General features: G+C 53.6%; 1 protein-coding gene across 2 annotated transcripts in view; it reads right to left on the reverse strand.

Annotated features, from left to right (window-relative positions):
• SLC22A23 (solute carrier family 22 member 23) overlaps nucleotides 1-16036 on the reverse strand; it is a 168665-nt gene that overhangs the window by 10575 nt on the left and 142054 nt on the right. Inside the window, exons 5-9 of one of the 2 annotated variants that reach the window (XM_080806993.1) lie at nucleotides 14467-14594; nucleotides 6559-6661; nucleotides 4352-4584; nucleotides 2721-2753; nucleotides 1373-1496 (exon numbers count right to left, since the gene is read on the reverse strand). In XM_080806993.1, coding sequence (XP_080663119.1) covers nucleotides 1373-1496; nucleotides 2721-2753; nucleotides 4352-4584; nucleotides 6559-6661; nucleotides 14467-14594 — 621 coding nt within the window. The remainder of the gene's footprint in view (nucleotides 1-1372; nucleotides 1497-2720; nucleotides 2754-4351; nucleotides 4585-6558; nucleotides 6662-14466; nucleotides 14595-16036) is intronic. The other variant, XM_080806994.1, reaches the window with a different exon arrangement.

The following is a 16036-nucleotide window of genomic DNA, read 5'->3' on the forward strand; positions in this document are numbered from 1 at the left end:
TATTTGTTGAATTTCTATCCCCAAATGATCTTGGCAGGTCTGCATCAAAGAGGAAGAGGATAGTGCATTTCCTTCCTTTTAGCTTGTTAAGCAAAATCTAACAATGACTAATGAGGTCCACCACCAGCACAGTTAAGGGGTGGCCGCCCCCAAAGAAAGGTCCACAATAATGCCAATCTACAGGGAGACCAGCGGGAAAGCCAGAGATCCGACCTTGACTTCTGCTTTAATGAAAGAACCCTCTTTGCTGGATTCTTTGGTCAAGGAAGAAAATTTTAACTAGGAAAAGAAAAGACACGGAGGGAGAAGCTGTCTGCTTGAGACATTTTGCAGCCTCGAGCATGAAATAAGATTCAGGCTTTTTTCTTCACTTCAGCTTAGGAGAGGGTCGGTATAAGGTGAATTACTTGGCATTTAATTGCTTTTTTTCTTATATATACATCCCTTGGCATCTTATTCCACAGGCACCAAGTAGCCTTCAGACTTGGAGCGCATTGTAAAAATCTGGGAGAATGAAGCAAAATGAGGTCATGTGAAATTTCTCTTGTCAGCATGACTCCTGGAAATGTGGGAAGAAAGTCCGTGAACCTACCTGCCTTCGCCCAGAGCCCTTCCCAGCACCCGAGGGTCTAAAATAATTAGTCTGCATGAGTCCCGCCTTGACCTGTACTGGGCTTTCTTGTCTGCCCGCGTGGGAAAGTCAGGGTGGACGGGTGTTGTCATGCTGACTTCTGGGTTTTCTTTCACAGCTGAATAACTGCCTAATTTATTCACAGTTTATATGTTCGAAAAGCATGTGTGTTAGCAATGCTAATGATATTCCCATGCCAAGTTCAGTGTGATGTCAATCACAGTGAGCCCTTCTGTAAGTCACAAACAGTAATTACCAGGAAAATGACATGATTCCGTAGTTAAGTGATGCCCTTTTAACTGAAGGCAAACCCTTTTATTACGCTGTAATCTTAATAACATCAAAGGGTAGGTACCAGCCAGGTACCACTATCTGGGATAGCACCAAGAAAGGATCAGACCTTACTCCGTGAACTAAGACAAGAGTAGTTAAGCCCCAGGTAACACCCCCTTTCAGATGGAACCATACAGGGCTTCCTGCACCCTGCAAAGTTCCCTGCTCCCTGCTCCTCTGGCTCCTTGCCTGGACGGAGTCCGGGGTCAAGCTCTCAGCTGACTCTCGGTTGCCTCAGAGTCAAGGCAAAGCTCTCCAGCTGAAGGCCGGACATGCCCGGTACGCATGCCCGGAGGCCAGGGCAGGACACAACTGATGCTGGTTCATTCCACAGGAGCCTCGCTCCACACCCAGCCCTCTCCTGAGTCCTAGGGAGAAGGTGCAGGTGGGGCCCCTCCCGTGACCTACCTGATCACCGTGGGGGTGATCTCGGCACAGAAGAATACACTGAGGCTTCCCACTGCGTGGGAGGCGAACATGCCCACGATGGAAAATGTGATGGAGAACTTGTCCTTGACGCTATCACTCATACCTGAAGGAGAATCAGAGGGAGACAGTGAGGGGGGGTGGGCAGAAGGGAAGGGAAAAGGAGGCTGGCAAGGCAGGTGGTGGGGGGGCGGTGCAGAGACAGCAGCGGGACAAGGGATGGGGGAGGGACTAGGCCCACGCGAAGGGTCCCTTCCCCCTTCCCCAGTTCGGGGTGCAGTATGGGGCACTCGGTTCCCTCTGGAGACCGAGGAGCACTTCTAGGTGTAACGGGTCAGACCCTCTTGGTAGAAGACTTTGTTGGGGGTTCCCGCGATTGCCCGTGGGCCGGGAATGCTGGAGCTCACACGGATTCCAGATTCCAGAGGCCACAAGCCATGCCTGGCAGAGGGGAGGCTGGCGGTCTCCCCGGGACTCTAGCAATGTCCCTTCTATCCCAGTCTTTGGAGGAACAAGGCCTCCGCCTCCAGAGAGCCCTGGCTACCCTGGCCTTAGGTTTGACACATCCAAAGCACAGGACAGGGTATGCCAGGTTGGACTGAAGGGAACAAAAACTCCAATAACCCAACAGAAGAATTTATGGCCTGGAGGGACAGTGCTCAACCCATCTGAGCACTCTGCAAATGGCACCAGAGTCTGACCACACACCCAGGCAGGGTCTAGCACAGAGCATGGGCATGCGGTTGGGGTCGTACATTTGGGGCACAGCCCAGTTCCCTTCAAGGCATATCCTGAATGCAGGAGACCTCAGAGCAGACAGTCCCGGCAGCACGGGCTCGGAGCAGGCCAGGCACGTGCGACCAGCAGCTCTGCCATCCCCGTGGCCGAGAGCAGCCAGCTGCCGTGATGGACAAAGGGGGACAGCAGCTTCCCCTGGCGGCACAGTCAGCAGGGCGTCCGGCACTCCCTGGGGGTTTCTCATGTCACCCAGGCACCGTCCCTAAGACTGGCTGCAGCAGGGCTCCGGGCTGACTGACTGCCGAGGCCAGGGCGGGGGTGGGGTGGGGTTGGGGGGAGAGGTGAGGCCATGCGTGCAAGCCAGGCACAGACTGAGAAACGAGGTGCTCTTTCTAGAGGCAAGAGGGAGTAGAGAATACAAATGTATGCTTATAGTGTCCAACCTACGGCCAACTTCAGCTGCAACTCTTGAAGGATAAGGAGAGAGGGGGAGAGAGACGGGAGGAAACCACAGTCTGTAAGTCTTGACGAAAAGTCCCATTTGGGTGCAATAAAAAGCGATCAAGTGCACGGCGCGGGCCTCGGGACTCACCTGAGTCTGGATGCTGGCTGTACTTCCCAATCACTGCGGCCCCGGAAGTGACGGCCCCCATGCGGACGCGGGTGAAGACAGTGCGTAGAGAGGGGGGAAGGAAAGCCTGTTAGGTTTGAAGCCGCTACCCTGCTTTTCCATGTGACCGGCTTCTCCGTGACCTCCCTTCCAGCCCGGGTTGCCTCTGCCCCCTGCCAGGCCCATGGGGAGCAGCACCAACGCCTGCTGCGGGCCGCTTGTTAGAAGGATGCCAAGACCTGCGGGCGACAGCGCCCCTGGACGTGGCCTGGCCTCCAGATGTGGGGGAAATGGAACTCTTCAGGACAGAGACCTTAGCCACTCCTCTAGACCTCTAGGTGAAGGATTAATTTCATTGTGAACAATTCTCCCCGAGTCATTGCTGGTCTGTGCTGCAGGGGGGTGCAGACCGTGGGGTCAGACCTGTCAGGCGGCATTTCCGTGTGCTCTGAGCCCTGAGGCTCACGGCTTCTTGTGTGCCTAGTTCCTGGAGCTTTCTGGCTCAGGGACAAGGAGGACACCTGTGACACTCCCAAGGGGCTGCCCCTCCCTGCACGCAAGGCTCAGGAGCTTGCACAGGGCTCCCTGGAAGGGCAGCTTGGGCGGCCCGCACCAGGAGACAGACACCACTTCTCTGTTTCCTTATTTGTCACAGCTGAAAATAAGACCTGTCTCCCAGCAAGAGGCAGAATGCATGGGAACGTGACCAGATTAGGGAAATTGGTCCCGAGGTTGAAAGGGGCTGTTCTTTAAACCAGTTTGCACAACGAGGTTGAGAAAGTTTTGAGTTTTTTTCTTTTTCTTCTGTTCCGGACACTGACTCTCCCACCTCGGAGCAGGAGAAGGCTTTCTGTTTGGTCAGCAGCTCTGGTCTGTGCTGTACCTGGACAGTCCCAGCCCTCAGGTGGGCCCTCCTTGTGCAGGAGGGGAGTGATCCGTGGCCTCTGTTCCCCGCAGGGGCCCAGCCTGCCCAGGGAGCTCCGTGCCTAGTGAGAGAAGGCTCAGCTGCCCGGCTCTTCGGGGTCTCCCTTAGGGCCCGTCAGAGGGACGCCTGGTGCTATTTCCATGCATGAGGAGCCGTGTCAAGTATGCTGCATGGATTCCCTAGTTTTTCTGTGTTATTTTTAGCATTTACTGAGGAATTCTCTGGCCCAAAGACAAGCTGATAAACTTGGGAGGAGCTGCTGAAAAGCAGTATTCCAGTTGAAGGGTGTCAAATGGCCCCCTGTTGTCCCGTGAAAGAGTGCATTGTTCTTCTCACATAACCTATGACAAAGACACAGCCTGGCTCGCCCACCAGGACTCAGCAGGCCTCCCATGCAGGGAATGACCTGTAGCCAGGAAGGCTCCCAGTTCCAGCCCCAGGGTGGGGGGGTGGCGGTGAGGGGGTAACACAGGGCACTCAATCATGGCAGTCACCATGGCCATTCCAGTCCTTCCCAAGGCACTTTCCTCAAGCTGTTGATTCTGGAATAATAGCTCAGGTCACAGAAAACTTCCCTCCAGTCTCACCCAGCTCTGTCCAATACGCTTTGGTCACGGGCCAGCTCCCCTCTCCCACACTCACCCCCCGACCCCCACCCCTGGCCCATCCACTCCCCTGACCCACTCACGGTTGAGGAGCCCAAGCTGCAGAAGCGAGGCCAGGGCGGTGAGGATCATGAAGAGCAGCAGCCCGCCCCTGCGCCCCAGGAGCCTGACCACCAAGCACATGGCCAGGCAGGACGCCAGGGCGATGCTGGCCACGGTGTAGTAGTCGGCATAGAAATTCTCCAGGAGCGGCACCTTCACCTCGTGGCCCATCATGCTCCGGGCAAAGCAGTGGTGGATCCCGTAGCCCGTCAGCCTGTGGGGAGACGCACAGCCGAGGGGGCGGTGGGCCGGCGGACAAAGGCAGGAAGGCTCAGTGACCAGGAAACAGAGCGGCAACTCAGCATGTCCCCGAAAACATGCGCTCGCCACGAGCGAGTGCACGACCGGGTGCAAGGCAGAGGGACTTCAGAGACGTGACCAGAGAGGGCCCCTCTTGGGAGAGGGGGGCTCACTCTCCTTCACCTTCCCTTTAGCAGAAGAGTGGGGCCACACAAGCAGCGAGACCTTCAGTTCGAACACCAGCCAACAAATCCATCATGACAAAGTACTCCCCACGCCTCAACTCACTTCATCCCATGTGGGCACCTACGAGCTCCTGTCAGACCCATTTCACAGATGGGCAAAAAGGCCTAAGGAGGGTAAGCAGCTTGCACCAGTCTACTGAGCGGACAGGTGACAACTTTGAAGACATCCTGCCTGTCTGGGCCTCGGCTCTTCCTTCGGCACTCAGGGTTCTGCAAATTTGGGGATGCGTCCAGAGAACTACCGACTTAACCCTGCTGCTACTGACAGACGCGCCCTGGGAAAGCTGTAGAAGTCAGGCCGGGTGAAGGCGTCTGGTCTTGGAGACTCTGTGTCCATTCTTAACTTACACTCTTTCCCTTCCTTTGCCCTGGGTCAAGCCTCTTTCTTTCCTTCCCCCAGAGAATCCTATAAACCTGCTGGGACATGTGTGTCCGGATCGCCAGAGGCAGAAGTCCAGTCTAGGAAACGGGATTCTGAATGCACCGGGGCCCCCCACCCCCTCCGCCGCAGGAGGCTGCAGGTGCACGCGTCCCACGAGGGCAGCCGTGAGAGCTCATTGGTGATGTCAGCCCTCGGCAGCCATCCCAGAGCTAAAAATTTCCTTCTCTCCCAACCCCTGTTCCGTGCTTTGGGGAAATCAAAGTGCTTTTATCACACCATGAAGATGCGTCAAGGTCAACGGCAACAGACCCCTGCCCCCGTTGGAGGAGGCTGCCGTTTGCCGAATGAACTCCTTTCTACGTGGGAAATCCTCGGCAGAGGGCCTGCTGGTGCCGTCCTTTTATCATCGAGCAACTGGTGAGATTTGGTTCCTCTCTGGGGATCCCAGATGACTTTCTCTGCTGCTGAGCCTACCGAGGTCTCAGGGAAATCTACCTTTGTGTTCTGGTAGGAAGGCAGTCTTCTGACCACAGCAGGGAACAAGGTCAGAGAGAGGCATCCCCCTCCCCCCAAAGAAGAAGCAGTAAAATGGAAACTTGCCATCTCCTTTATGTCACAATTTGTGTTTTTTCCCCCGAACTAAAAGTTGGAGAAGTCATTCCATTTTTAATGGTCCCATTAGCCTAACTAGCTAGTGTCTGTCTGAGACTGGACAGTGGCACAGTGGCCGGGTCTGGAGCTGGCTGGGAGTGGGGAGGCTGAGGCATTAGGGCTCCAGCTCTGACCTACTGTGTGCCTAGGGCCTCTGTCCCCCCGGGTGTAGGACAAGGTTATAAGTAGGAACCCCAATAACGAGAACCGATTAAATGGCACTGCTTTGATAGAAATAGCTGTGGGGACGGTTGGACCAGAGCCTTGAGCATGGGCCTCTTTCCTGGACAGCAGTCCTGAGGCCTTTCACAGCTGAGTGCGAAACTGCCCCCTACCATAGCCTCCAACACCAAATGGGGGTTAACACCCCACTGCACCTTAGGTGACCTCTGACCCTGAGTGAAGGCCACCTTGTGTGGTCAGGGAAGGGTGGGGTTATTAAGCTGTGGGTCAAAATGAGAAAGACCTTCTTGGTAACACTGATACTGGGGCTCAACCCAGGGCCTCTTGGTAAAGAGCAAAGCTCTTTGGGCTGGCCAAAGGCCCCCGCGTGGCTGTAATTCAGGATCCAGCTGTGGGAGGAGGAGGGTCCCCCTGTCCTCTCCTCCAGCCCCTCTCCCCCCAGCCTCTCCCTGACACCTCCCCTCTCCGTGTCCCTCTTGCGACTCACGAGTTCACACACAGGACCACGATGTTTTTCCACAGGTTCCGGGTTCCCACCACTTTCACGATGCAGACTTTCTTGGGCCTCCGGGAAAGCTCCTTCTCCAGCTCTGCAGGGAAAGAGAGCCTGTGACCTCTCGGCAGGACCCCGGACAGGCGACCTCACGCACGTTCCCAGATGTGGGCATCGTGACAAGGGAAACAATTTTTTTTTTCTTTAAGCCAGGAGATAGGGTCTGGCCCTCAGGTTAGAAAACGTGTCCACAGAGACACTAGCTTTGCACTTCAAATTTCCTCGTGCGGTCGGAAGGGAGCCACGGCACGCCATCTGTGTCCCTTGCCACTGTAAAACCTTTCTCGCCAGAAAGGCAGGATCCGCACAAATAAGCCATCAGGGCAGACTCACTCCGCTCTGCCTGAGCTCAAAACTCAGTGACATTCTAGGTTACGGAGGCACCGATCAGGTTCTGGCTATGTGAAAATAAGCGGTTCCTTCCTGTCTAGGGTCTGATCTGTCTGCCTCACCCGCTGCTCAGAGGCTAGGAGAAGCTCATGCTCCCTAACTTCGTGGGCGGCGATCTCCAAAAGAGAACTACACGCGTGAGTGAACACATGTGCACAGAAGGGCAGACATAAGCGTATGCACACACGTGTATGTGTACATCTTAGTGAACAAAGTTCTTTGCAACCTGAGCAAGACAGTGTTTTGCTCAGTGATGTGACCAACTCCAAGGTTATGAAAAAGAGTTTCTCGTGAGGCTCAGACTAGCTCTGAAAGCTGTTCTGAACGGACTCCAACGGACTCCGACGCCACATTCACAGGGTTAAGCGGTTTGTGGAAGCCGGGGTGTTGACATGGCAGTTTCACCGGGAAGGTCAAAACAAGGAAATGCCCCAGACTTCGGGGTCTCCCTGTGCTTCTGGGAGCAGAAATGTCCCACATTCAGCCTCCGAGGCCCCTCCCTGCGGGTCCTCAGGGAGTCATACTCTACTCATGAGCTCAAAAAGGAAAAGGAGGCGCGACCCACTGGTGGGTGGCCGGTGCCCCTCAAGACTGTCAGGGCCACGAGAAATAAGGCACAGACCAGAGGAGGCTGGGGAGGCGTCACCACGAAGTGTGATCCTGGATGGGATCCTGGGACAGGAAGTCATTAATGGAGAGACTGGTGACATCCAGGGAAAGGCTGGGGTCGGTTAGCCGTGCTGTACCAGTGGCAGTTTCTCAAGTGAGACAAAGGCCCTGTGGTAATACGTTAACAATAGGGGCCACGGAGTGCAGGGGATTCAGAAATTCTGTACCAGGTTTGTGACTTTTCTGTAAACCTAAAAATATTCCAAAATAAGTTGACTAAGAAAACCAAACCAACCAACCAAAAAGCAGCAGTGTGGGTGGGAAGGCCCAGTCTACTGAGGAAGGCTTCTGAGCTTGGAAGAAAGAGAACTGCCTCAGGAGAGACCCCAAAGCAGTGTGTGCAAAGGGGACCGGGCTACTGAAGTGCTCTCTGGTATTCCTTAGGGCCATTCCCACCCCTGGACGTCCCCACTTCAACTCTCCTCTTGTACCTCCTTCCTGCCATCCCATGGCCAAAGGGACACAAACCTTATTAGTTTGGAAGGAAAATATGTAGCTTAACCATGAGGACTTAGTAGTTACTTATTTAAACAACTTTTCTTTTTTTTTTTTTTTTTTTGGAGGGGGGGTCAGTGTCACCAGCTGGGGCATTGAAGGGAGAAGGAAAAGTCTTTTGATGTCTGAGGGATGCCATGCCTCCTGATTTCCAGAACTTTCTTCCTTCCCCTATTTAGATGCAAAATTAAGGTCTGTGTACAAGTCAGAATAGATCGCACTTCAGCTGTCTATCCATGGATTCCCCCCAGCTCCCGAGGTCTTCTGAACCTTTATTTTCCCCTCTGCAAACACAGGCTAATTTGATTTACAAACATCCTTTCCCCTTGGTTAAAATACTACAAAACTTTTAAAGAACATGGAAATAGTATGGTTAACAGATAAAGTTTGATCCAATGGTCTGAGTATCTTCACTGTTATAAAACTTATCAGCAGGGGGTAGGGGGCAGGAGGGGCACACCTGGCTGGCTCAGTTGGTTAACCATCTGCCTTCGGCTCAGGTCATGATCCCGGGGTGCTGGGATCGAACCCCATGGTGGGCTTCCTGCTCGGTGGTGAGTCTGCTTCTCCCTCTCCCTCTCTGCTTCTCCCTCTCCCCCCCAACCCCGGCTCACGCTCTCTCTCTCTCAAATAAATAAAATCTTAAAAAAAAAAAATCAAACTCACTAGGAATCAACTACAGTAGCCACACTTGTTCACCATTGAAATCACCCAAGAAGAAAATGGCTGTTAGAATGTTCATATAAGTTAAGTTTTCTTTTCTTTTCCTTTTTTTTTTTTTTTTGTAACGTGGCCCACACCTAATGGCTAATACATCATTGTCTGAAACAGATGTTTAAAGAAGCCACAGCAACTGTGACTGACCTGAGTGGTGGGTTTTGTTGTTGCTGTTGTTTTTTTAAATAACATTAAACCGGAGAGCCCAAGGTCTACAGAACTGACCACAATCTACAGAGGTAACTGCATTATTCTAAACAGAATGAAATTAACCTGTCTGGGGCTATTGATATGTTGTTTCTGTTACACACATCACCGGCCTATTAACAACAACATAAAACTTCCTCCGCACGAAGTCTGTGTCTCTGGGACAAAATCCCCCAGCTCTGAGTCGTAAGAACCATCAGAGGACTTTTTCCATCTCTCTGGTCATCAGACCGAAAGCTGGGATGTCCTTGAGTCCTTGGACGCGGCTGCACAGGAGTACAGAGGGGATGCGAGTTGGTCAGACTCTGAAGCACCAAGGATGGGACTGTTAGAAGCATTTCCTCTCCCTCACTCTCCTCCCAAGCTCTCTGCCCCCCTGTCGCGCCCTGTCCCCCACACCGGCACATTTCAGCTGGACCTGTCAGGTCACAGCCTCACCTGCGATGCAGCAAGGGGTCTGAAACACCTGGCAGGATCCCAGTGTTCATTGTTTGTGTTGAGCTTCCTTGGGCAAGCTGCTCTGGGCCTCTGTTCCTCAGCTGGTAAGTGGGGCAGCGCCCTGTCTTGGAGCATCGTTACAAGGACCAAACAAAGGAAGTGGGTGCAGCCCCGCACAGACCTGGTGAGCAGGCGCCCTTCCTGGCCGGTGCTTTGGCTGACCCAGGCGGTTCTGGCGTCCCCCCCACCCCACCAGCTGCAGAAGGAGACGTGTCCCTGCAGACACACAGCAGTCATGACCTCAACAGACTGAAGAGATCCAGGTGAGGCGCCAAACCATGCTTCTCCGGGACAGCACAGAGCAAGGAGAAGGCAGTGGCAGGTCACTCAAGCCTCAGGGATGCAGGGAAAACACAGAGACGATATCTGCATTTGTTTGGGGTGGGGGTGTGAGAGCAACTGGCTCTGCTCTTATACTTGTGTGCACGGCTAACACGTTCCTGCGGACGCTGGAGAAACACCAGTTATGGAAACGGAAAAAGAGAAGAGGGGGAGAAGCAGGAGCAGGAGCACGAGGAAGAGAAGCAACTGTAGCAGGAGGAGGTGGAGCAGCAGGAGAAAGAGGAGGAGCAGGAGGAGGAGCAGCAGTAGCAGGAGGAGCAGCAGCAGAAGCGGGAGTAGCTGGAGCAGCAGCAGCAGCAGCAGGAGGGGGAGGAGGAGCAGGAGGAGGAGCAGCAGTAGCACGAGGAGCAGCAGCAGAAGCAGCAGCAGGAGGAGGAGCAGGCAGAGGAGCAGCAGTAGCAGGAGGAGCAGCAGGAGCAGGAGGAGCAGCAGGAGCAGGAGGAGCAGCAGGAGCAGGAGCAGGAGGAGCCGGAGGAGGGGCAGGAGGAGGAGGAAGAGGAGCAGGAGGAGCTGGAGGAGGAGGAGGAGCAGGATGAGGAGCAGCAGTAGCAGGAGGAGCAGCAGGAGCAGGAGGAGCCGGAGGAGGGGCAGGAGGAGGAGGAAGAGGAGCAGGAGGAGCTGGAGGAGGAGCTGGAGGAGGAGGAGGAGCAGGATGAGGAGCAGGAGCAGGCAGAGGAGCAGCAGTAGCAGGAGGAGCAGCAGGAGGAGGAGGAAGCGGAGGAGGAGGAAGAGAAGCAGGCAGAGGAGCAGCAGGAGGAGGAAAAGGAGCAGGAGGAGCTGGAGGAGGAGCTGGAGGAGGAGCTGGAGGAGGAGGAGCAGGAGGAGCAGGAGGAGGAAGAGCAGGACGAGGAGGAGCGGCAGCCCCCTTGGCTACCGGAACCATTACAAAAATTAGGCCCTACAGGCTCCAAGGCAGCAGCTCTGAGGCCAGGAGCCCAGGCGGAGCCGGAGCTCAGAAGCCCAGAAAGCACCTGCTGACTCTTCCATGCTGCCCCTCCCCCCCCAGGTAGGGCTTTAGAGATGCCGGCACCTGGCCATTAGGATCAGTGGTTCCAGAGCAAGCGGCAGAGAATGCCTCCAGGGATCTTATCAAAGTCACCTCAGATAGCTCCCTCTTTAAAATCTACCCCACATTTTGACAAGTGACCCGGCAGTGCTGACCTCTGTACTTGCCTGTCATGGCACGTGGCCGCTGCTGGCCTGAAGCCCGGAGGAGGAGGAGTTGGCAGCTAGCGGGGTTAGCAGCAGGGCGCCCGAGTCAGCCGGCCCGGGCCAGCCTCCGTGTCCTCACTTGCTAGTGCTGGGGCTCTGGGCAAGTGACCTAACCCTGGGGACACGGTGGTGGCTGGATGCACAGATCTGCTTCTCACCTCAGTTTCTGACCAGACCGACCAGACGAAGCGGGGCAGGAGAGGGCAGAATCCAAGCTCAATCATGGAAAAGGGCTGAGTGAAGCCCCGCAGGAGCCTGATGGGGGGACTCGCCATCTCCCATTCTACCAATGTTGGGCCTGCCGAACTTCTCTGGGGGCGCTGCCCAGGAGGGCCTGATGCCCGAGGACAGAGGACACCCGCTCCCTGAACGGGGCTTGTTCCTTCCACATGGAGGGACATCGGCAGCAGGCGGCAGTGCTCCCCAACACTTAGCCTGTCTGGGTCCCGCTGCCCCATTTGTCAAACGTGGGTGATGTGATGATTGACCTCACCAAGGCTCTGGCAAGAAGCAAATGCGGGTGCAGTGTGTCTCCCAGGAAGACCTGGGGTGGGGACGGCCCTGCAGAGGGGAGGCCTTACGTGCATTCTGAGAGCCTAATGCAGGCTGCAGAGTCTTCAAGAGGCAAGTAGAGGTGAGACAGGGTATCGGAGCAGCTTCACTGAAGGTCATGGGGATCTAGCCCTGCTGAGGGATTTCTGAGCAGGCGGTGTGAGGGGAGGGGCAGCAAGAGGGAGACAAGGCAGGTAGACCAGGTAAGGGACAGGGATTGGTAGGTGGATGAGATGAGGTTTTGGGATAGAAGATTCCAAGCAGAAGAAAGTCGCCGCTGAAAGTTGGAAGTGGCCAATTCCGATGAAACGGACACCTGCCTTCCCCCAGCACTGGCATCAACGTGTTTGACAGAGGGGAGTGAGCAGAGGTCTGAGACAGATGGGAACCGTGTGTCCCCAGCAGTGAGGGCCATGACCACCCTCCCGAGGCAGGCAATGTCCCACGTGTCAGCCTTCTGCAGGGACTGCCACAAAACTCAGAAGCAAAGAAAGGAAAAAAAGATTTCCTACCACTTTCCAAAAATAGGAGGAAAATGAAGCAGTATAATTAGAATTGAGAAAACAAGCTTTTCCCAGACAGTATTTTAACCAGAAAGAAATGGAATGCGGTGATTCCATTAGGGAAACGCCAGAAACAGATTATACTGTAGGACTTAAGAGCATTAACCAGCTAATGAACGGGGCTGGGAGAAGTTTGGGAAGATGGTGTGGACTTTCTGAAATGAGCAAACAATGGCCCCCAAAGGGGAAATTAATTCAATGCTTGTTCTTCTCTCCAGTGACAGTGGTGTCTCTGTCTGTGAGCTCCCCCTCCTCTCGCAGAGCAGCAGAGTGGAGCTGTTTCTGCTGGACTTCCAGAGTTCAAGTCCCAGCTCAACTACTTACTAGCTGTGTGACCTTCACCTAGATAATTCACCTCTCTGTGCCTCAGTCTCCTCATCCACAATTCAGCATAATTACAGTACCTCTCTCGTAAGGCTGTTGTGAAGTATTCTAAGTGAATACATATAAAGCACTTAGTATTAAATATTAAGTTAGTATTTGCAAATCATCTGGGAAAGTGACTGACATATAAGCACCATGTGAATATCATCCTATTCTCACTGTCACTGGATAAAAAGGAACCCTAAGTACCCCTTTGCACAGCACCAGCACTCATTACTCTTCATGAAAAGCAGACCTGGCTCATGGGCTTCTTTACTCCAGTAAAGCAAGGGCTCCAGGCTTCCTGAGGCCTTCAGCCTATGCCGGAGTGCCAGGCAGACCATGCCAGCCCCACAGGTGGGGGCAGCCCAGCCTTGCCGTCCCCATCTCCCAAGTCGGGGTCCAGGCCAAGACGCGGACACCATCTTGGTCAAGCAGCAGCATCTGGGGACTTCTATTGACTGTGAACCCTAGGTCTGAATCAGCAGTCTGCTGAAAAGCCTGTCTAGGAACCATGGGATAGACGGTTCCAGAAGCCCTTCCTGTCTAGTGTGATTTCCCTGCTGTGTTCCTTCCCCATTGTGAATCGAGCTGTGACGCGTTTATTCTCCTACCTCGGTTAGGTCTCTGCTCACCTCTGTCCTTGGAGCCCGGCTCCCCCAAGCGTCTGTGAGCCCTCACCACCACCCTCTATCTCTCCGCTCTGTGGATTTTTCTGACAGCATGCATCTCTCCCGATGGACCGTACATTCCATTGTTCCCTGGGTGCCTTCCCCCGCTTGCCCGTAAGGTGCACGGAAGAAACAAGGCTTTGCTGGTTTCCTTCTGCTCTAGAACAGTGCCTGGGACACCGTGGGCACTTAGTAAATATCTGCTGGACAGAATTCCAGATTATGGTGGGGGGTGGGGGATGCACATAGTCTCTCTTGGGCAGGGCCCACAGAGTACTTTCCTGGGACATTTATAACAACAGTACTGTCAGGCTGTTGCTGTGGGTCAGAGCCTGGGGTTGGCTTTCCTGGAACCTTCGAAGGGCGTGTCCAGCAGAACCTCTTCCAGTGCTTATTAACGGTGCAGTTTCTCAGAACTTACTCCAAACCTGCTGGAGCAGAATCTGAGTACAAGGGAGGGCACCAGGAACATGGATTTTTAACAACTTCCTGGTGATACTGACAGATTCCCAGCCTGAAAGCTCCGATCTAGCTTCTGGTGACGCTCTTGATACACACATGTTTGATGGCTCCGACCCCCGAAACGAGTAATACGTAGTATGTTAAGTAACTTGAATGTAAATAAAAATCTAAAAAAATATATAAATAAATAAACAAATAATAAAACGGATCTGAACTACTCTACAGAAAGACTTCACTTTCCTACTTCTTTAGATGCCCCCAAAAGAGGTCATGACAGAAACAGGCAGTGGCATCCCCGAAGGTCCACCCTGGGAAGACAGAGGCAGTGTGGACCAGTACCACCCCATGCCGGGGCTCTGCGGGTGTATAAACCTGGCCGGCAGGCATGGCTGTGGACCAGACTCAGACTGGACCCTTCCCAAATATTCCCAGATGACGGGGTATGCATTAGGCTCGTGCCTCACATCTGGGTCTGGACAGGCTAGGCGGGGCACCGCAGCGCTTTAGACTTGAATCCAACACCTAGAAGGCAGACAGAGTTTAATTCCTGTCACATTCCCAGTCCAGCTGCAGACCAACTGGGATGGAGACTACAATGGCGAAGGCAGCTGCTTGGAAAGACTGTGGGGACTCTTCGTCTGGGACAGGGGGCACCTCTCCCGATTGGGGTGGGGTTGTGAGGCGAAATGAGCGCGACTCACCGGGCATCACACCTTTGATGTCACTCTCGGGGTTCATGCAGTTCTTCTGCGTGAAGTGCAGGATGAGCTTCTTGGCGGCCTCAAACTGCTGGGTAGCCATCAGCCACCGCAAGGACTCGGGGAAGACCCTTCAAAGACACAAAGGGAAATGGGTGAAGGTCTTCAGTTTTGTAGGGCATCAAAACACACAGCCTCAGGGCGCCGGGGTGGCTCAGTCTGTTAAGCGTCTGCCTTCAGCTCAGGTCATGATTCCTGGGCCCTGGGATAGAGCCCCGCATCGGGCTCCTTGCTTGGCGGGGAACCTGCTTCTCCCTCTTCTGCTACTCCCCCTTCTTGTGCTCTCTCTGAGAAGCAAATAAATAAAATCATTACAAAAAACAAAAAAACAAAAAACCACAGCCACTAGGGAACCTGGGTGGCTCAGTGGGTTAAAGCCTCTGCTTTCAGCTCAGGTCATGATCCCAGGGTCCTGGGATCGAGTCCTGCATCGGGCTCTCTGCTCAGCAGGGAGCCTGCTTCCTCCTCTCTCTCTGCCTTCCTCTCTGCCTACTTGTGATCTTTGTCTGTCAAATAAATAAATAAAATCTTAAAACAACAACAACAACAACAAAAAAAAAACACAACACAGCCACTGTCCTGGGCCGGGAAGCTTCGCAGATGGTAGCATTCAGTTTCCACCCATGGGAAGTGGAGGCCAGTGACTGCTCAGGGCTGTCATGAGCTGAATCAGAGAAGCGAAACTACGGGCAGGTGAAGGGGTCTAAATTTTTTTGAGACAGTACAAAAACAACGATTTTCAAAGTGTGGCAGATAGGAACAACAATCCTACCCATCGTGTCAAGAAATCAGTGTAAACTTGACCCTCCCTATGAATCTCTTCAGTGGGTTTAAGCAGTTTGTTGAAGGGCTGCTTCTGTTCTATTTTGTCACAAAGACCAAATATTAATAGAAGGATTAAGTTAAAAAAAAAAAATGCCTGACGTGAGCAACCAGACAGTTACCTTCAGTTTTCAAACGTTTGAAGGCTTTCACAGGACTTATTATTTTCATCTTCCTGCTAACTGCAGGCTCCGTCTCTCTGAGATGAGACCACGAACACAGCAGGTCTCAAGTTTTATTAGCAACAAAGTCCTTGTTTGTGTTAGGATGAGACCTTGTGAGGAGTCCCAGTTTAAAAAAAAAACCCAAAAAACAAAAAAGCCACCAGCGTTTTACTCTCAGTGCATTTTGTCAGCTTACTTTTATGACAGTATTTGCAAGTCGATCAAAGAGAACACGGTGCCCGGTTGGAGCGGGGGGTCAGCCCAATTTTTCTGGCCAATATTAATCAACATTCTAGACTTTGTGGACCGGCGAGGTCTCTGGTTAACCCCTCAACCGCCACGTGCCCGAGCACCCCCGGACAACTCGTGCAGGAACAGGTGTGGTCATGTTCCCTCCGAACTTTCCAAGAGGCGAGAGGGCACCCCTAACAGGGAGGGAAGCACAAGTTGTTCCATCCAGCCTGGGCTCTAGGGATCGCAGTGTCAGTTACACAGTATCAAGGAGTCCTGACTGATGTTGCTAAGAA

The sequence above is a fragment of the Martes martes genome, assembly GCF_963455335.1.
Source record: "Martes martes genome assembly, chromosome: 6".
In the NCBI taxonomy this organism is placed as follows: domain Eukaryota; kingdom Metazoa; phylum Chordata; class Mammalia; order Carnivora; family Mustelidae; genus Martes; species Martes martes.